General features: G+C 36.8%; 4 protein-coding genes across 4 annotated transcripts; 2 read left to right on the forward strand and 2 right to left on the reverse strand.

Annotated features, from left to right (window-relative positions):
- The first annotated feature begins 220 nt into the window (after positions 1-220).
- On the forward strand, positions 221-2,891 carry LOC306864929 (uncharacterized protein). The gene is made up of 3 exons (XM_079409231.1): positions 221-296; positions 709-783; positions 943-2,891. The coding sequence occupies exons 1-3, from the start codon at positions 250-252 to the stop codon at positions 1,313-1,315; spliced, it is 495 nt and encodes a 164-aa protein (XP_079265357.1). The 5' UTR covers positions 221-249; the 3' UTR covers positions 1,316-2,891.
- Positions 2,892-4,443: 1,552 nt separating this feature from the next.
- LOC306864897 (pancreas/duodenum homeobox protein 1-like) lies at positions 4,444-6,977 on the forward strand (the record flags this gene model as incomplete). The annotated part of the gene is made up of 2 exons (XM_079409182.1): positions 4,444-4,885; positions 6,312-6,977. 2 exons carry the CDS (start codon positions 4,444-4,446, stop codon positions 6,674-6,676), a joined length of 807 nt encoding a protein of 268 aa, XP_079265308.1. The 3' UTR covers positions 6,677-6,977.
- Positions 6,978-7,183: 206 nt separating this feature from the next.
- urad (ureidoimidazoline (2-oxo-4-hydroxy-4-carboxy-5-) decarboxylase) lies at positions 7,184-8,470 on the reverse strand. The gene is made up of 2 exons (XM_079409183.1): positions 8,203-8,470; positions 7,184-8,127 (listed from the first exon to the last, which is right to left on the reverse strand). Exons 1-2 carry the CDS (start codon positions 8,375-8,377, stop codon positions 7,778-7,780), a joined length of 525 nt encoding a protein of 174 aa, XP_079265309.1. The 5' UTR covers positions 8,378-8,470; the 3' UTR covers positions 7,184-7,777.
- An 822-nt stretch (positions 8,471-9,292) lies between these two features.
- LOC306865086 (receptor-type tyrosine-protein kinase FLT3-like) lies at positions 9,293-19,053 on the reverse strand. Its single transcript, XM_079409454.1, has 24 exons — positions 18,977-19,053; positions 18,661-18,749; positions 17,757-17,899; positions 17,282-17,382; positions 17,071-17,188; positions 16,792-16,937; positions 15,581-15,711; positions 15,340-15,478; positions 14,936-15,113; positions 14,756-14,853; positions 14,565-14,676; positions 14,284-14,468; positions 13,232-13,323; positions 13,025-13,157; positions 12,837-12,941; positions 12,609-12,719; positions 12,059-12,215; positions 11,747-11,859; positions 11,421-11,539; positions 11,042-11,164; positions 10,842-10,953; positions 10,642-10,741; positions 10,454-10,559; positions 9,293-10,374 (listed from the first exon to the last, which is right to left on the reverse strand). The coding sequence occupies exons 1-24, from the start codon at positions 19,047-19,049 to the stop codon at positions 10,195-10,197; spliced, it is 2,964 nt and encodes a 987-aa protein (XP_079265580.1). The 5' UTR covers positions 19,050-19,053; the 3' UTR covers positions 9,293-10,194.
- Between the last annotated feature and the right edge of the window lie 2,510 nt (positions 19,054-21,563).

Raw genomic sequence — 21,563 nt, forward strand, 5'->3', positions numbered from 1 at the left:
GCGATCGTGGAACATAACGTCTAACACTAAAATTTTGTTTTTAGACGATGTACTTACTAATTATATATACAGAATTTTAGGTTGAATTCACTGTCCTGCTTATGTCCGCAGCTGACGTAGGTTACACTGTATTTTTACATCCGTCACTTAGGACTAAGTCAAACGGGGTCCTAATTTGGGTCCTCCTCAAGTATAGTAAATAACACCAGTTAGCAAGCTGAGCTGAAACGAATTAGAATTTAGCTCTGAATGCGTTTTAAGTTTAAAGAAATTATGGATGAAAGTGAACTAGAGAGGTAAGACATTCCTTAAGATACTGTTTTTAGCTTACAACCATTTTAAGGGATTGTTTATGATAATTAAATGTGCGACCCGGCTAAATGCAACTCTAACGGTATTGGTCATTTGTGGCCGGTATCATTCAACATGTAACAATCATCTCCGATATCTTGGAAGGAATTATTCATTTAAATAAAAATCAACCATGTGACATTAGCTCGTCTAGGCTTCTATGATGTGATGACAATATTAGCCACTGCCTTAAAGATCGAAGTACTGTTACAAATGGTACAATTAAGCATTTAGAAATACTGAATAATCTCCTGCAGTCAGGAATGACAATGAAACAATAAGTGCTACGGGCCCGTAGGTTACAGCAGAGCAGTTACCCGTTTCTCTCACTCATCTAAATATTCTTTCCTCCAACAGGAAAGCAGTGGAGGAGCTCCTTAAAGAAACTAGCAGAGCAAAAGTTCGTGCTGAGACAATGGGTGCTACTGGATGGTAAGTGTAGATAATCGTGTTGAGAGGTGCAGAACGTTTTATTTGCTGTCTTTGATTGACAGTTTACAATTTAGAAGGCTTTATATCTTATAAATCAATACTTTCGGACTTCCCTTATGTATCTTGCATCTAAAATCTGGTTAAATCGCTGTTTTCTAGGATGAAATGTCCGCTGGGCAGCACAAACAAGCGCTTTCTGCTGAACACTCTTGGTTCCTCTGCTGTGACGCATCAGCCTCCAGATCAGCGCGCTTCGGAAAGAGATGAACATAGGTACAAAAAAGCTTGTGAAAAACATCGTAACACGGACTGTGAAAAGTGCAATCACAAAAAAGACTATTCACACAGAAGATACCACTCTGATTCTCATTCACACACTTCCACACACCGCTCTTTCTTACGCCATCATTCACCATCCCGAAGAAGACACTCCCCCCACCTCCCCCGGAAGTCAAACGGGACTCGATCTCGCTCACCAGTGCAGGACAGTTCCCCAGATGTCAAAAAATACACTGACAGAGGGGGGAAATGATGTAACACTCTTTGTAGCGTTTTTGTTTTGAGCACACACCTCTAAATGTCCTATGATGAATGCCTACAACAATATGAAGGCATTCTGCAAATTTCCATTTGCATTATATTGCTGAACAATAATATTAAAAATAGCATTTTTAAAACAACTAAAAGATGGAATTTGATTATTGATAGAGGCGGTTAATGTCATTTTTGACTTGCAAGGACGATTTTCAGAACTATTTTAATAGGTCATTGTGTTGTTTCCTTGTTTTTATATAATTTTATTGTTTGTATAAACATACTTTGTGTGTTTTATAATATATGTATATTATTACTTTGTGTAAATTAAAACTTGACCAGCAATAAATATGATGTTCGCAGTCGTAATTACTCCGGAATATATTAGCAATAATTTATATTTTCTAAATAATGGTCTTTAGTTAAAAAAAAAAAATAATAATTAGTAAACGCAATAAACGCGAGTGTTTGTCGGCGATGTTTCGCCATTCATCCACTCAGTGCGTGGTGCCAGAATGAATTATTGCGCCAGAGATTTTCCTCAATGGGCGACTTAAATTTCATTTTAAATGGCATTATCATTCCTTTGCGGCGGTTTGACATGTTTGTCACTAAGCAAGCATATTTTATCGCCATTCGTCCTCTGCCACTGATTATTTCTCATCAAGGAGTCTGGAAATGAAACAGGCTCTGTTTGCGTGATCCACCTGGTTACTCGCACCTCACGTGATGTTTAATTTAAATAAAAATACACGTAAGGCAGGCTAATAAAAAACGGCAGGATTTACTGCATTTCCAAAACTGCATTTTCCTTCAATTTTATAGACGAAGCATCTTGTGGGTGTAGGCCTCTTGGTTTATCAGCATCTGATTACGTGTCGTTTTACATAACGCAATTGTACCATTATGATTTATCTGAACTCCCATTATCGAGTCGCACTTGGACATTTATAGCTACACATTACTCCTACTCAAACATACAAGTGGTTTCAGAACGCTTTTGCGTGTCTCCTAACTGGTTTATTGCATTTTATCTGAAGTCTCAAAACGCATTTTAATTGGTAGCCGATTTTATGTACCAGTGCCTTAAGTTGTGTATTTCCTCTCTGACATGGCAAAGCTACATTACATATCACTTTACACCATTATCCCACTCATAACCTTCCATGGATATGATTCCAAATAGCGTCGTCTCACGCACGCTTCATAAAACCTTTTGTACTCTTTCAACATTGTGAAAATAGTCTCGGATAACGGTTTCCTTCCCTTTTCAAACGAGATCATATATAAACACCATTAAGCGTCGTTACAAGGCTTGATTTGCGAGGAATGGATTTGCCTGAACTTTATGATGGCGCATGAGAGCCCCATTAAGATAGGAGAGAAAGTGCTATTATTGTCATTTCAAGAGGTCCATGCAAACACAGCACTATGTCATATATTCTCGAAATTTGCTTGAATATAATAAAACATTCTGTTTCTATTTAATATATGTGTGTATATATATATACGTGTGTAAGTCATGAAGTCTTGGCAAATGCAAGGTTGTAGTAAAGAATAAAGATTTAAATGCCATTCGTCTTAAATAACCCTTTATTTATTTATTAATTCATTCATCAAACGCATCGAAAGGATTCTCGGATGGAGTTCTGGAAAAATAATTGGTCAAATAATAAAATTTCACACTTTTTTCAAACGTGTTAAGTTAAAAAGTATAGTTGGGGGATAAATCCAAAATAGAGAAATTCTGGCTAAGTTCATGTCACCCTTTTAAAATGAAGAAAAATGAGCGATTCAATAAAACGCTTAAATCTATATATAATTTATATAATATATAATTTGATAAAAAATCAACATACGAGACTTGGGAAATTCCCCTAATTGAAAATCACATTTTGCTGCCCATTTCTCCCTTGTTCTGACCTCTCCAAACATCGGACTGCCTGGTGCGCTCACGTTGCGCACATCTCAAACTAATTGAGTTCTGTTTAACTCGCCATGTTAATTCGTTTACACCGAACAGCTCGTTTTTATTTATCCACGAGGACTTTAGTTTAATGGACCGTGGACGGGTGTGCTTAATGGCAGGTAAGCTTGGTTAAAGCAAAAGACGGACAACGTGTTGAGAGGTGTGCGTAATGAATGCCCTTGTCACAAGTTTTCACAGATTTTACGTAACAAGGACTTAATGGTGCCTCTTAATGTGTAGGCTACACTTAGAAGCCCACGCTCTCTTTTTACGAAAAAAAAAGTTTAATAAGTAAATTCTATCTTACATACTATTCGACTTCAGGTGAACATGCGGGTTCAGAATAACTTAATATTTTATCGATATACTTTTGAAACCTTAAACGTACCCATAGCCCATATGTAAAAAAAAAAAAATCAAAAGAATGCAACTTTAAACCGCTGCACTGTTAAAAACAGGTTCAAAAAGTTTTCCCCATTTTTCCAAAGAAATTCTATTAAGAAATTAATAATCTAAAGACATCATCCCACTAAATAACATTTTGTGCAATAGAAAGTTTCCATGGACGTTAAATGTTATTCATAGAACCAGGCTATATATTCAGAGTGCAGTAATTTGTTGTCATATTTTGTTTTTGCTTAAAGACGATTAAAGATGTAGGTCTGGATTATTTTGCCTTTCATAAGTGAGAATCGATCCTGTCTCTCCTCATGATAAAGAGAATTTGAGCAATTTGAGAATGTTTTATCAACATTTTTTATTCTACATTTTGAAGTCCCTTTTTTATGCCCGTTCGGTGTTCATTAAACAGCGGCAGCCTTTTCTGCGGAGATCAGAGATAGGGATTCCCCGATTCACCTGTCTTTGCAGTAGAACTGCAGGTGTAGCACATATAGTCGCAGGCAAACAGAAATTGTTTGCCAAGGGCATTGATTTGAGCATGGTCAGTTCTGTTCAATTATTGTCAAACCGCGGGGCAGTCGAAAGGAAACAAGTACAGAATCTACTGCCAGTTGACAGCTTTGTGTAAACAGTGAAACCAATGGTGCAGCAGGGTCACATGGTCACGGTGGCACACCTATGAGGCCCTCGATCGGCGCCAGACGCTCAGACTGCAGGTAGAGCAGAGGTCCTGATCAGGGGCAGGGCGCTGGCTCATGTGCTCGTGTACAGCACGGTTTCCCCGGTCTGTGGCAATCATGAATCGGGAAGAGCACTATTACCCTCCTAACCACCTGTACAAGGACTCTTGCGCCTTCCAGAGACATCCCAACGAAGACTACAGCCAAAACCCTCCACCGTGTCTGTATATGAGTAGACAGACTCAGTCCGTCTACGCCTCACCGCCCTTGGGCGGCCAGGACCAGCCAAATCTTACCGACATTACTTCTTATAACATGTCGACCCGGGATGATCTGACGGGGCCTCATCTTCACCTTCCCCAGACTCCACAGCCATCTCTACAGACATCTCTACAGACGCTCGGCGGTTACGGAGACTCTCTTGACCTGTGCGGGGATCGGAACAGATACCATCTGCCATTCCCATGGATGAAGTCAACGAAATCTCACACGCACGCCTGGAAAGGACAGTGGAGAGGTAACTCTAGTACTAAGTTCGGCCATTTATTTTTAGGTTCACCAATTAACTTTTGACAGAATGAAAGCAGGCCCTAATGTCAAATTCATGCGTATGATATCCAAAGTGCTTAAAAGAATCATTGTGTTACAAGATTTCCATTTGAAAGTAGATTATTATATTTCTAATTACCATTTTAGTGGTAAATACCACATAACTGTGTTTCGTAGATTCCAAACGCATCCATCGTTGTAAAGAAAAATAAAAGGATGTGCAGGACCAGAATTCTGACCATGGGCTGCAGGCATCGTAGTTTTACACATTTTAATGCTGAAACGCGGCCGTGAAAAAGTGTTGTTGTCATAAAAAAAAAAAATCGTCACAGCAGCCACAATTCAGTAACACATCTTATTTTTCTTGAGTGGTCATTCAGTTTAGGCCACACGCAAATAACCTTTTTGTCTTTCTTTTAAAATCGCCCATAAGAAGAAAACAGTAAGAAAGGAAGCAAAGTTAGTTTTTTTTTTGTTTCTTTACTTTTGTCTAATAGTCTAGAAATTCTACTGCATACAATTGATGACTTTCAATTACCTGATTATTTTTATTCTAAACATTTAGCCTACATAATTTCGAGAACAATGTTAATAGGCTAGTTAGCCTATATTTACTGTAAAATGTTACGATTATTAATTTTTGTAATAGCCTATTATAAAAATCATGAAATAAAAGTTAAAAACATAATAAAATATTTCCCTATATAATATATAGGCCTACATAGAATTTGTGATGATATTAAAATAGCCTATAACTATTATTATTTTGGTATTAAATTAATGACCTGATGAACATAACTATTACTTGACCATTGCAAGGTATCCTTTTTTAAATGAATTTGATATTGATTTCTTTTACTTTAAAGAAATGCAATTTTTTAAAGACTAATTTTAATTCCCCAATTAGTAGCCTATTTTTGATTCGAAAATGAAAAAGAGAAGATTATTCCTGAAAACCCATCAGACGTCGGATAAAACGGACGGTCCTGTAAACATTTCTAGTGGTGAATGCACATCAAATTTATCCAGATGCTGAGTGATTATATAGACTACAACACAACCTTCATTCGAGAGCAGCCTACACGACATTTCTCGTCATTGAATCTAAATAATAGCAAACGTGGCCTATTGAAAGAAAAAGAAAGTAGCCTAATTCGAGTTTATTTTCAATCTGAAACATCTGGTTTAAGGTAGTCCTCATTTTTACATGATCTGTACTGAATTCAGATGGGAGGGTTTGACCTTTGAGTTGACGCCCGTGAGTTTTATTTTATATAACGCCCTGATCAAACGTTCAGATAACTTTCAAACGGTTATATCCTCAGAGGCAGATGGTGTGTCTGTGTCGAAAGCATGAACTTACTAAAAATTTCACTACCGTTATTCTGTTTTAGGCCCTTACATGGTGGAGGCGGAGGAGAACAAGCGCACGCGGACGGCGTACACCAGAGCGCAGCTGCTCGAGCTCGAGAAAGAGTTTCTCTTCAACAAGTACATCTCGCGCCCGCGCCGCGTGGAGCTCGCGCTCACCCTCAGCCTCACCGAGAGACACATCAAGATCTGGTTCCAGAATCGGCGCATGAAGTGGAAAAAGGAGGAGGACAAGAGGAGAGCCAGAGGAGTGGATCCCGAACAGGATTCCTCCATCACGTCCGGAGACCTGAAGGAGGAGTCGTGCGTCGCTCCGGGAACGGGACCCCCCTCACCCCTGCACTCTCACCTACCCCCAGTCCCACAAGACTCGTCAAACAAACACTGACCAAAAGAGACACGTGTCATCAACATAATCTATCAGGCTGCCGTCGACGAGTGGAAATAGAGGTGTGCCAGTGACAAGGACAAGAGGTAGTCAAATCCTGTAAATCTGTAAAGATTGACAGTAGGGGGCGATCTCAGTTGTGCTCCCCTGGAGTCAGTTTCTTGGGAGAAAAATTAGTGATTTGACGTCATCAAATGTTCGAAAAAGCAAAAAAAACATTTTTGGACATTATAATTGCATTCGTATTTATAGATAGACAATGAAAAGTTAAATACTAATTAATAGCTCTTATCATGAATTTCTTTCGATAACATTCATACTATTTATGTAGCTACTGCTAAAGAAATTAAAAGCATGTATGCAGTGTGTTGTCATGTCATTCGTTTTCATTTGGTGCAGATAAGTAGCCTAAAAAAAAGCAACCCATAAAGGACCGCCGATGAATAATCAATATTTTTTAAGGCTTTCATAACCTAAAGTTTATTAACCGATGCGACAAAATTTGTTTGTAATGCAATAATTTCATTTATTGGAATTATTCATAATTAATCATATCAAGCTGTTCAAAGCACTTTTAGGATCACTAGGGTACATTGGCAAAAAAATATGGCTAAGTAGGCTTACTGCCGTTTTTATTATATTTCAAGGTTCTCTCAAAGTTGTGAACAAATATTCTGCCGCAACGTTAATAGAAAGTTAATTCAAAGTTATCTGGTCTTGAAGAGGATAATGTTATCAAAACGTTAGCACAACATTACATATTTTTTCTGAAACATTTTAGTTGGATGTTACTAGTCTAGTTTCAGAGGGATCCGAGAACATTCAACAGTAATTCACTTCTGCAAAATGATCAAATAGAACGTTCCTTTAATGTTTCCCTAACGTTCACATAACCAAGAAATACAGTTTTTAAACAATCAAAAACCTGGACGTTTTTAGAATAACGTTTTTAGAACAAATGTTAGGCTAATTCATATAGGGCCTAGATCACTTAGGCATAGGCCTTCTTATTTGTGTGTGTGTGTGTGTGTTAGCCCTATTTTTTAAGAAATATGCAATCAAGTAGAGAGATGCGGTACACATTTTTGTAACGGTATCTTGTTACAGCTTGGTTTGAATGTCAGATAAGACAATATTGCGTAACCTGAGGCTACAGATTTTTTTAACCTCTTCGATCGCGCGCTCTCGTTCCGCTGCACGGTCATTCTTCAAGCGTTCAGACAGTTGGCGCACAATATCTGCTTTGTTGTTGAGACGGGCACAGATGACAAAAGGGAAGTCAAAGCGCTCCTTGTACTCCGAGTTTAGACGGTATATTTGCAGAACCTCTGCGGAGTCCAGTGTGGTCATTCCGGCTTGACTCTGCTCTTCTTGAGACTCGCGCGTTAGAGTCCCGCTCTGGAGGTCCCGGCCAGCCAAATCAGGGTGACACCGCAAAATGCCCTCTTTACCTGAACACATTCAATGTAGCTACTTAAACATTAGGAAGCCTGATTTTGGTAAATAGACAGAGCAGAAGAAATCACCTGAGTCTGGTAGACTGTGAATGAATTCCGTTATGCGATCCTCGATGTCTGCTAGATCTTTGAATGGCCGGTGGGACCATATTGCTGCCGAAATGAGGGGGCATTTCTCAACCACATTACCGAATAGTTTTACAAAATCCTCGTAGGTTTGAGCATTTACAACGTTTATGTCCATGGCTCCGGCGCGTGTCCTCTACAAACTGTAGGAAAATGGCAAAAGCTAATATTGGACGAGGTCAACGTCCGTTGGGGCAACTACTGTAAGACTGCTCCCATTTAGCCTAAATATCAGTAGTTGTCTCAATGTGACGCACTATGGAGGATGAATATCCTCATTACACACAACAAGAGTCCGCTAGTCTACTGCATGGACTCTTGCTGGGAGGAGGATTAGGCTATAGACCTATAGTCTAAATGTAGCCTATTATAAATATACTCCAGTGTTAGATTTTGTAGGCCTAGACTATAGGGTCTGTGCTGCACGAGATTAGTAAAATGTTTTCTGGTATGAATCAAATCCAGTGATCTTGGAAATGGTTTTCATTGCATCTCTGTTCATGTTTTGTACTAATGAGAATATGGCTAATCAGCAAAAATCACATAATTGAAACAGATGAATAGAGAAATGCAATAAAACAGCTTTACTAAACACAAAAACACATATCTGATTAAACATAATAAACATTAAATAAAGATTAACAGTAGTTATTGTTCTTATTGTTTGCTAGCCTATACATTTAATGCGTTGATTAATATTTTACAGTTACAGTATTTGAGTTTAGATTTAAACGTAATGTTCTGTAAATATATATGCCATGTCATGACAATGTAAATATTGAGGCCATGTTATAATATGTCTGATAACAGTTGAAAAGGGGTTGTACAACAGCGTTTAGGACATACAAGTACAAAGACGACCCATGAGTAAGAAGTTTAACTGGTCTTATGTTTAATATTCTGTTCTACTCTCATCTGAAATGTTATTACACCCCTGGTGTCACTAGATCATGCACCGTGGCGCCACCCTCTATGATATAGGCCTATTCCAAAACCCTGTTAAGTTACACAAAATTAAAAAAAGACACAAAATGCAGAATTTGTATTGTGTTTTATTTGCTATTTTGCATCTGAAACCTTACATACAAAATATATTTCAATATTTTCATTAACATTTTACAGTTTCTTAACTCCTTTTTGATTATCATGCCCACTTATTTACTGTCTCAGTGGACTGAAAAAAGTTAGGAGTGCTTAACCTAAGCAGTAAGTGTGTTTGGACTTTGCTGATTTTGAGTTGTTGACTGTTAAAAAAACACTATAAGCTATGGGCTATATTGTTTATAGAAAATCTGCACAATGTGCAAATTAAATTTCTGTTACGCATAACTACTGTAGACTATTCTTATTACATGATAAATAATATTTCAAGAACAATGATTAAACCATAAATGTGTAAGATAATTGAATAAATATAATGAAAAATGTAAAATTAAGATGATAAAGTTTTTTGTTATAAAAATAGAGCAATTTCATCTGCAAAGTGCAGCAAAAAATAAAATAATTCATAATCTGTTATACTTTTCAAACAGCATCTCTTGTAAGCCTTCATTATGGAGCACACACACAGGTTATTCAGCTGTTACAGTGGTAAGGTACAATTTCTAATTGAATTCTAAGACAATTCTAATTAAAATAGGGAAGGTTTGTTATTTTTATTTATATACATTTAAGTTCCTGCACAAAACAACATTCAAATACTGTGAGCTATTAATTACAGTGTAAACACTCGTAGACAAAATTGAACATTTGTTAATAAACCTTAATCAAAAAATATTAAACACATTATTGGTGGTACAATATGGACATAAATTATTCATTCCAATTCCTTCCACATTTTCTCTTAAAAATTATAATTGCTATGTGTAAGTGGCTATTAATGGAAGCACAAGTTATGCATTATGTTTTCCTAATGCAAGGCTTAAACTTCTATGTTCAAACGAGAGGTTCTGTTCTTACTGATCCAGGATTGTCCACAGCTTTGCTTTCATCTGAATTCTCAGTATCGAACTGGAAAACATCCTGTTTTTTCTCCATCAATGTAGCATCAGGGGTCACGGGTGCATTCTGGTATGTTATGACATCGTGGCAGTATCCTCCAACATTGTAATATAACTGTAAACAGATATCACAGTGAGTGTGCATCCACCAACAATTTAACCCATTTTTAAAAACATTTTTACATAAAAGTCACCCTCTCTTCCAAAGCAGCCAGCTCTTTTTCCATGAAAGCCACAAGCTTGGAGAAACAAGGCCGGTCGACCGGATCAAGCATCCAGCAGCGACACATTACCTTGTAACTAAACAAACACAAACATGTTTTAAATATCATCCTCCAGTATTTTATAAAAAATGTTATATACAGTATATAGTGGTACTTACACAGATTCTTCAGCATAATAGGGTTGCTCCATGTGATACCCACTTTCAATCATTCTGTAGAATGCGTCATTCACAGTTATACCAGGATATGGGGTGACTCCTAATAGTGAGTACAAAACATGTTCACAATGAGAAACCATTTATAGGAATTTTCTTGGCTCAATACAACCTGTATACAGCAGAGAGAGAGAGAAAGACACCTAGAGAAAAGATTTCCCATAGCAAAATGCCGTAGGCCCAGACGTCACTCTGCATTGTGTAAACCCCTTTGAAAATACTCTCAGGTGCCATCCACTTCACAGGCAAACGCACCTGCAAAAATGTCATGGAAAAAATTATAAGTCAGCTAAAGATGAAGACCAGTCACATCAACACTATCGTGTGCAGACACAATACCTACATTTCCTCTTACAACGTAGTTGGAATCATGTTCAATGTCTCTTGCGAGGCCAAAGTCACCGATCTTCACCTGTCTGCCGTGCGTCACCAAAACATTTCTGGCTGCCAAGTCCCTATGGATACACTGTAGGCAGAAAATTATTCACTAAAGTCTTTTTTACATTGACTATATAACAATATGAGAAAATAAATCAAGAAATAAAGCACTCAGAAACAATTTCTCTTATTCAAATAATCAAAATATGTCTAAAAATCTCATGCACAGAAGCTGTTGTAACATGCTCATGTGGTATTCAAATAAATAAGTTAATAAATATGTTAGTTTTATCTCTGTTAAATGGAAGGAAGTAGAAGTATCATGATCAGAAAGTTAAGCTCACATTTTTAGAGGACAGGAACTCCATGCCCTTTGCAACTTGAAAAGAGAAACTCAGGAGGTCATCATAGGTGAGACTCTGAAGTTCCTCTTCTTGATGTTTGTCTTCGCATTCAAGCATTTCTTTATGGAATTAACATAATTGTTTAATGAGCATATAGACATTCAACAATCACAGGTATGCTTACTCTAAATTCATGTAATATGTGAACTCAAGTGAATATGAATAGTCAAAATAAAAATAGACAAAATACAAAGTTGTTGCTCTTAAAAGTCACTGTATAATTTATGCAGTTTAAAAAAATTCAGAGTCTCCCTTTCTCCACCTACCCTCAATAGTAGACACTGAGCTGATGCTGGGACTGAGGAGCGCCTCGTTTTCCTGTCCTTTGGTTGAGGGAATCATGTGCACGTATTGGTTGTTATCAGACTCAATATACTCACTGTGGAGGTGCAACAAGCAGAGAGATGCACACAGTCATTTACGGTAACTGTATGACAGTTTACTCATTTATGTACACCTTTAGATTTACGGTTCCCCTTTAGCACAATATATTCATTTCCCTCTCTTCCGCACTGTTTTTTTTCTTTGTCGAAAAGGCCACTGCTGTAATTCACTGTCTGGTGGACATTTATGCAAACCTAGAGTTTCTCTTCTGCTGGAAGTTGTGGTAGAGGCCCCTGAATCTGTCCCTGTTGAAAGCATCTGTCAGATATTTGTGAAAACGTTCCCTGTTGCTCTTCAGATAGTTCAGGAGATCTCCGTTACAGCAGTACTGGAATATCAGGTAAATAGGAGCTGTGGATTTCAAACAAACAAACAAAGATAGTAAATTTGGCCATAAGGACTGGCTGATTGTATATAATCCTGCTTTTTTGATTGTCAAACATAAAACTGACCAATCATAATCAAGCAGGTCTTGTAGTTGTAGTTCTTTCCCTGACTACAGCCGTTAGGTACACAGCCTTTCTTTAAGATTTTCAAATATTGGCCTCAAATTAAAGTTTGTAATGTTGTGATTGACCTTATAGCTGCTTGGCTTGGTTCATGGCTTACAACATGTTAACAAAGACTTTTTAAAAATCACAATGGGAAAAAAATGAATGGAAAAAATATTACTGGAACCAGTGGTGCTCTTTAGGTGTCTCCAGTAGAGAAAATTCAGAAACCCACGACTTCTCCAAATCTTACCTGAGCCTGTACAAGCTCCGAGCAAGTTGACAATGTTTTCATGGTGTCCAATATGAGTCAGCATTTTCAGTTCAGACATCAGAGCTTCCTTTTCCACTGCCTGGTGCTTGTCTGTTTAATCCATAAATTAACAACACAAAGCACATGTTTGCCATCATATGCCAATGATGTATGCAATTGATTTATTTAGCTTCGTAGCGACTTACTGCTAATTATATCATTACTTACCCTTTAACATTTTTACTGCTACCTGAATAGACACTCCTGGCTTGCTGATCCCATATGCTGTAGCCTGCACTACCATCCCAAAAGCTCCAGATCCCAGCTCATTCCCTTTAGAAAGCACACAAATCTAAATCGTAACACCTAATAAGTTATATATAGCAGGTCTAAAGAAAGTTCCTGGTGATCTTTACCAAGCTCAAGATTTTCTCTTGGAAATTCCCATTTCAAGTCATACTTAAACTCCCTGAAATCAATATATATATAGTCATTGTCGTTGGGTCCGATCATCTGAATCATCTGGATCTGACACTGGTACCCAGGCTTCTGTAACAAAGGAGGTAAGATCTATGATTCTAGGTGTTTGTTTATTATCATGACAGAAGCAGGTATAGGTTTACCTTAACTCTGATGAAGATGATTAAGGCAAAGATGATCACGAGGAGAATAAAGATGACCAGGAAACAAATCACATAATCAATACTGAGGAAAACTGAGGGAAAATAACAGGAAAAACTAATTTAGCTCAAATCTAGACTCAACCTCAGTGTTAAACATATATTTGAAATGAAAATTAGGGTTGATTACTGAACTAACACTGGCAGACAATGTGTGATATCTGATTCATATCAGAAATAAAAAATGTAAATATGTTTTTATAAATATCAATCCCTGAAAAATAAAACTGCCCAGTAAAAACACCTTTTCGAAGCTGTAAAGACGGCAATAAATAAGGGCCGGGGCTTTTTGGAACATGCTATATTTCATTCTGTTTCTCTCTGTGTGGAGTAAAAATATCTTCCACGTATTAACATATAGAAATATGTAAATATATGGGGAATAGTTCACATATTAGTCTTTGACTACAGTTCAAAAGTTTGGGGTTGGTAGGATTTTTGTTTTTGAAAGTCTCTTATGCTCAGCAAGGCTGCATTTATTTGATCAAAAATACAGTAATATTGTGCAATTTTATGACAAATTCAAAGAAATGTTTTCTATTTTAATATATTTTAAACTGTAATTTATTCCTGTGATTGCAAAGTTGAATTTTCAGCATCATTACTCCAGTCTTCAGTGTCACATGATCCTTCAGAGATCATTCTAATATGCTGATTTGTTGTTCAAGAAACATTACTTATAATTATCAATGTTGAAAACAGTTCTGCCAAATATTTTCGGGTTGTTACTTTTTTTCAGGACTCTTTGATGAATAGAATGTTAGAAATCATTTGATTTAAAATGCATATCTTTGGTAACAGTGTTACCAAACAAAGACAATTGAATGTGTCCTTGCGGAATAAAAGTATTTAAAAAAAACTTACTGACACCAAAACTTTGAAAGGTAGTGTATATCCTTATGAAATCCTTATTAAATCTAGTAAAATAAGTAAGATTATGCTAGTCTGCGTATAGATTAACTCTGCTGAGTGTTCAATTTAGGGTTTATACTCACTTGTTGGAAGTCGTATTTGGTCACTACATTCAGTCCCTGCTACGTTAGAGATGCAGCATTTGATAAAATGGTCCTCGCTGTTCGATCTGGGTTTGGCAAAGTAAATTTTCTTCTGACAGAACTGATCTGAATCCATGACCTCGGGCTGGGCAACAGGTATCTCTTTCCAGCCTTCATTATTACAACTGCAAAAATATACAGATAAATTGTTTAATAAATGACCAAATAAAAAACAAAACACACATTTCATGTTTATACCATTGGTTATCGCTGCTTCTTACTTGGTATGTGATAGGCAGATCTTCCAGGATGCAGTCATAGGTAGGGAGCTTTCAGTCTCACAAGAGACGACATTTGAATCATTGTGTAATTGTATTGTAATTTTAGGATCATCTGCAAAATGCATTGCATATAAACTTATTTCACATTTAACCTCTCATTTCTTTCAGTCAAAATGTTTATGACCACTCACCTGAAATGCAGAGAGATATATTCTTTATGACACTATAGTGCTGATTCTTTAGTTTCATTTGATATTGGCCTGGTTCAGGGTTACACAGCTTAAATGTACTAATGAGAGAATTAACAAAATAAGCAAACACCACAACACACTCTATCATTTGCACTGAAATGGATAGCATGAGGAAAATACCTATTAAAATTATGGTAATGAGTCTCTCTGCACTGTATTTTGGTTTGATTTGGTGTAATCCAGTGACACTGGGCTTTTGGGTAGGAGAACACCAGAGCCTGGAAGCAGAAGCTTGCCTTATTTTGTTCTAGTACGCTGTTGCTCTCATTCAACTGCAATATGTCGATTTTGTCATTTTCTGTCAAGGAAGAATCACCGATAAAAGAAGGGCAAAAATACCACTTTAATTATTTTTTGCATAATAAATGATTGTCTCAATTTTGATGCTGCACACATTAGAACTTGGCAACTTTAGAAGCAGCACTAAATCTGCACTGATCATTGTGTTTTCTATTTAAAAGTCATATAGTAAAATAAATATTTTTAAGAAACATTTTAATAGAAAGGACAATGGTTTTACTTACCAAGGACCCTGACATAGGTGTTCCTAGTTTGGTTGTTTTTAGATACACAGATATACTCCCCACTATGTGTCACGTTCACTGATTCAATAAAGAAGTATTCTGTCCAGTCTGTAAAATATAACGATGTGATTCCCTTGACCTGAATTAAGAGCATGAAAAAAAGAAGAGAAAACATTAGCAAATGCTCAGAACAGTGAAACGTGCATGTAATATTTCTTTACTGTTGTCATCCATATCTTACTGCTGTGTTATTGTAGTGCCATCTCAGTTCAGGAGCATCCATAGACTTTATGGTGCATCGGAGTAGCAGAGACTGACCAGATTTCAAGAAAATCACCTGAGACTTTTGCCCATCCACTTTCCTATTGAGATCTGAGATATAACCAAACACAATTGACAGAAGGCTTTCATGTTAAACCATAACTCCTATATAACCCACATCCTATATCATCTAAATAATATTTGCTATCAAACAGTGCTGAAATTTTCCTAGCAAGTTTCCAAGAAAGTTAGTAAACTTGCTAAACTTTTTACCATTGTGATAGATATTATAATACTCAGTATCTAAAGTTTCTGGGTTTAAGGTAGAAGTCATTTGTTGATGTATGATTTTAACACGTATAGTACATATATTGTATGTTGACATAATGTTATTATATAAGGATTTCACAGCTGAGTATTTGGGTTATTATCAGTGTTGCCAAGTCCGTGGCTTTGCCATTTTTTCAACACTGTTACCGCAGGTTATTTTTCATGTCCGTAGGTTGAAGTGACACCAATAACGTGATATTAAGCCCCTGCAATGCAAATTTTACCATGGGAATCTGACCAAAAACATGTACTTTCCCCCCCGGAATGCAATTTATACCTCCCTAAAAACGCCATTGAACTAGTTTTGGGCTTGTTTTGTTGTGAAAACCTGGCAACCCTTATTATTATATATAAAACAGCATTGTTCATTATACAAGAAAGCAAATTCATTTTCAGTATTGTAGTAAGTAAAATTGGTCGTTGACAAAATTGAAACAATGTCTTCTTGTCTCATGACCCACAGACACACGTACACTACCATAATACTAAAATGTTAGGGGTCAGTAAGATTGCTTTAATAAATTAAAACTTTATTCAGCAAGAATGCTTTAAACTGTTTCAAAATTATAGTAAAGGCATTTTTAATGTTACAATGGAGGTTAATTTCAAATACATTTTCTCATTTCATTCATCAAAGAATCTTGACAAATCTATTATGGTTTTCAACATTGATAATAAGAAATGTTTCTTGAGCAGCAAATTAGCATATTAGAATGTTTTCTGAAGGATTTTCAGTAATGGCTGCTGAAAATGTTCAATAAATGCAGCTTTGGTGAGCATAAGCAACTTTCAAACACAGACCCCAAACTTTGTAACGGTAGTGTACTGGTGTATTAAAAATCATGTCAACACATTACATACCGAAATGATGAAGCTGAGTACATTCTTTTCCCAGTGAATTGCTGGCACAGCACGTAATATTTGGACTTTCATGATCAGCATCGTCACTCGTCACAATGCTCTCTGTTTTAGACCACTTATTTTTCTTGCCCTCCTCTGGATTATTTCTAAAAGGAAAACAAACAGTTGAATCACAGACATACAGTTACAGCAGAATTTTATGTAATAAATTCTCCCAACAAGAAACCAGCTCTTCAGAAGCAGTCTCTACAGTGGTAGCAGGCCATAATGTCATATTACCTGTTACCATACCACCTGATGGTTGGTTTTGGGTTCCCCTCAGAAGTACACACTAATCGAGCTATATTTGTAGACCCTGCTTTTGCGATAGCTTTGAGCACTGGAACTGATGGCCTCCCTACAGAGACAACAAAGATACAAAATGTAACAACTCGAGCATTAGTATCAATATAAATATATTTCCTCCATTTTATGTTTGCGTTTGACTTACTTTGTAGTGACCGAACAACTGTAACACTATGATTGCCACAGATGTATGTTTCATTTCCAAATCTCTCAGTGTGCTGTAATGCATGCATAGAGGTTTTTATCCTGTAGGAAAAATATAAAAATCAATTATTCATTAAGAGATATAATTTGAAAATACCAACATCTAAACTTATAATTTATCAATGACATATTACATATCAAGTGATGCATTAGAGCAGGGGTGTCCAAACTCGGTCCTGGAGGGCCCCAATGTCCTGCAGAGTTTAGCTCCAACTTGCCTCAACACACCTGCCTGAATGTTTCAAGTATACCTATAAGACCTTCATTAGCTGCTTCAGGTGTGTTTGATTAGGGTTGGAGCTAAACTCTGCAGGACACTGGCCCTCCAGGACCGAGTTTGGACTCCCCTGTATTAGAGTAATCCATTCAAAACTTCATTAAACAATCATCATCTATCCAACAGATACTGTATAAACCTTTGGTGGCAAAGACATTTAAGCCCATCTGAGCCGTTTTGTTGGCATGCACTGTAAATTTCAACAGTTTGTCCTTCAGTGATATCCAGTTTAATTGGGTCAGAACTCATCAAATGAGTCTCTTCCAATGTGCATCTTACAGTCTAAAAAAACAAACAAGCAAAAAAAAACAGTGCACTGACGTTAATCATCAAAATAGCAAATAGCTTGACAGTAACACTAAAATACATATTTCTGTGGTTATTATGGCAATTTCTGTCAAATCATCAGTTCTGCTTTTATTTTTAGCTGCTTTTTAACTGTTAAAAACTGGCTAAGCCTTGAATGCAAAGTAAGAAAAAGACCTTATGTACTTACAAAATCTTGTTAAATGATCAGAAGAAACACAAAAAGGGTGCTTAAATATGTTTTATATTTAACTATATAATACAGGCTAATATTCACATATTTTATTATTAAATGCCTTAAGAATGAATTAATTATTTTACTGTTTAATTAAAGACATTTATATAACAATGATTTTATTTTTTCATCTTTCTTGATGACACTTTAGCAGCAGCATCAACACTTTAAGGACAAATCTCTTTTTAAATCACTTTATATTTTATAAAATTAACAACCTTGTTACCATTAATTTCATAACAATAATGTTTAAATCTTACAAAACATTTTTCTAAAAATGGCCATTTATAAATTAAAAAGGCACCCATGTGCCTACATTGAAATGAATGTAAAATCCCTGGTGAGGCAAATCTTGCTATGGTGAATAGTTCATCTTCAGGAATCTCTAACCTCAGTCCTGTGGCATATGTAGGTCAAGCTAAAATATCTGCTTGAAATGAGCCTGAGAATTATAGGCAGAAAGCTGTAGTGAGCCGGTGAGGGTTGATAAGAAGGACTTTACCGATCCATCAGTGTCACATTGGGGATGAGTCTCAGTTGAAGCGTCCGTCACCGCGCTGCCGCGAGCGCTCCAGTGCAGCACGAGCAACACTTCGGTGCAAGATAAAGAACAACACAAAAATGAGAGAAAGAGAAGGAAATTAAAAACAACTATACTTGAATAGGCCTAAATGAAATTGTATAGCTTACAAATCAGCACAATTAAGCACATAAATACATTTAAATGCGCTCATAATAACATAAATAGCCTAAATGAACTATTACAGTTTGTCACCAGTTCAGTGTCCTACAAGTAACAAATGTTTTGTCCGACTTACCCACCAAAAACCTTTTTCCTGGACGCATCGCGTGAAGGCATAACAGCTTCTTCCCCGACCCTTGTCTGATCATGAAATAGAATGGACAGCGAACAAAGGCGCAAAGACTTTCACTTCAGCACATGACACAAAACATCACTTCTTAATATGGCACAAAGACAGTCGCTTCAGCACATGACACAAAACATCACTTCTACTGACGTTTAGGCACCTCTTTAAATGCCTCAGGTTGGATATTAGTCTGAGAGCAATTAAAAGAAGACTCCTTTGTGTTTTGGCAAGTAGATTGCCCTGACTTGGAAAAACAAACAAGATATTACTGGCATATAGCCAACATCGATTTTTTTTCCAGTAATAATAATAATAATAATAATAATAAAATTATTTATATATATATATATATATATACACACACACACACACACTACTGTGCAAAAGTCTTAGGCCATCAGTATTTTTTTTAAAAAAGGTTTGAAGCCAGTTATTTCTAATTTTGCTGTACTGTGTCTGTAAATAACAGTTTACATTTCCAAACACTCCTTCTGTCATTAATTGTAATAATGCAGTGATATTTTAGTTTGCACAAGGAGTCTGACAACAGCCAGTGCTCCACACAGAGATCTGATCTGATCATCATCCAGTCTGTCTGGAATGACATGAAGAAACAGAACAAACTGAGACTGACTAAATCCAGAAGAACTGTGGCAACGTCTCCAAGACACTTCAAGAAACCTACCTGCAAAGTTTCCTGAAAAAAAACTATGTGTAAGTATATAGGACAAAAGCTGTTTTAAACCAAATGTTGATTTATTTTAGTTAATATAATTCAATTAATTTCTGTATTTTGTTTTGTTTATATATACAGTGGAGGAAAAAATTATTTGATCCCCTGCTGATTTTGTATGTTTGCCCACTGACAAAGAAATTATCAGTCTATAATTTTAATGGTAGGTTTATTTGAACAGTGAGAGACAGAATAACAACAACAACAACAAAAAAATGCATTTCAAAAAAGTTATAAATTGATTTGCATTTTAATGACTGAAATAAGTATTTGATCCCCCTATCAATCAGCAAGATTTCTGGCTCCCAGGTGTCTTTTATACAGGCAAGTAGCTGAGATTAGGAGCACTCTCTTAAAGGGAGAGATCTCCTAATCTCAGTTTGTTACCTGTATAAAAGACAACCTGTCCACAGAAGCCATCAATCAATCAGATTCCAAACTCTCCACCATAGCCAAGACCAAAGAGCTGTCCAAAGATGTCAGGGACAAGATTGTAGACCTACACAAGGTTGGAATGGGCTACAAGACCATCGCCACGCAGCATGGTGAGAAGGTAACAACAGTTGGTGAGATTATTTGCAAATGGAAGAAACACAAAATAACTGTCAGTCTCCCTCGGACTGGGGCTCCATGCAAGATCTCACCTCGTGGAGTTTCAATGATCATAAGAATGGTGAACTACACGGGAGGATCTTGTCAATGATCTCAAGGCAGCTGGGACTGTATTCACCAAGAAAACAATTGATAACACACTACGCTGTGAAGGACTGAAATCCTGCAGCGTCCGCAAGGTCCCTCTGCTCAAGAAAGCACATGTACAGGCCCGGCTGAAGTTTTCCAAGATTCAAAGGAGAACTGGGTGAAAGTGTTGTGGTCAAATGAGACCAAAATCCAGCTCTTTGGCATCAACTCAACTTGCCATGTTTGGAAGAGGAGGAATGCTGCCTATATGACCCCAAGAACACCATGCCCACCGTCAAACACAGAGGTGGAAACATTATGCTTTGGGGGTGTTTTTCTGCTAAGGGGACAGGACAACTCCACCGCATCAAAGGGAAGATGGACGGGGCCATGTACCATCAGGGCCAGTGCTTTAAAAAGGGTCGTGGATGGGTATTCCAGCATGACAATGACCCAAAACACACGGCCAAGGCAACAAAGGAGTGGCTCAAGCACATTAAGATACTGGAGTGGCCTAGCCAGTCTCTAGACCTTAATTCAATAGAAAATCTGTGGAGGGAGCTGAATGTTCGAGTTGCAAGAATGTTATTGTAAGTTTTTTTTTGTTGTTATTCTGTCTCTCACTGTTCAAATAAACCTACCATTAAAATTATAGACTGACCATTTCTTTGTCAGTGTGCAAATGTACAAAATGCAGGGGATCAAATATTTTTTCCCCCACTGTATATTTAAATTAAATGTTCCCTCCTGGTGGAATGACCTGCCCAACTCAATCCAAGCAGCTGAGTCCTTAGCCATCTTCAAGAATCGACAAAAAACACATCTCTTCCATCTTTTTTTTAACCCTATAACTCTAGCACTCTCTATTCTAATTATTTTCTTTAAAAAAAAACTTGTCCCTTTTAGACTTGCACTCTAATCATTAACTAACTGCTTGCTTTCTTTTTATATTCTATTCTTTTTCTATTCTATCTGTTTTCTTTTTAGTTGTTATATAATAAAACACCTTTATATGTGTACTGCGTTAAGCTAACTGAGACTTGTTATAGCACTTGCATATCATTGCTCTTTTGTTGATTTTGATTGCTTCCATTGTCCTCATTAGTAAGTCGCTTTGGATAA

The sequence above is a fragment of the Barbus barbus genome (assembly GCF_936440315.1).
Source record: "Barbus barbus genome assembly, chromosome: 46".
Lineage (NCBI taxonomy): Eukaryota > Metazoa > Chordata > Actinopteri > Cypriniformes > Cyprinidae > Barbus > Barbus barbus.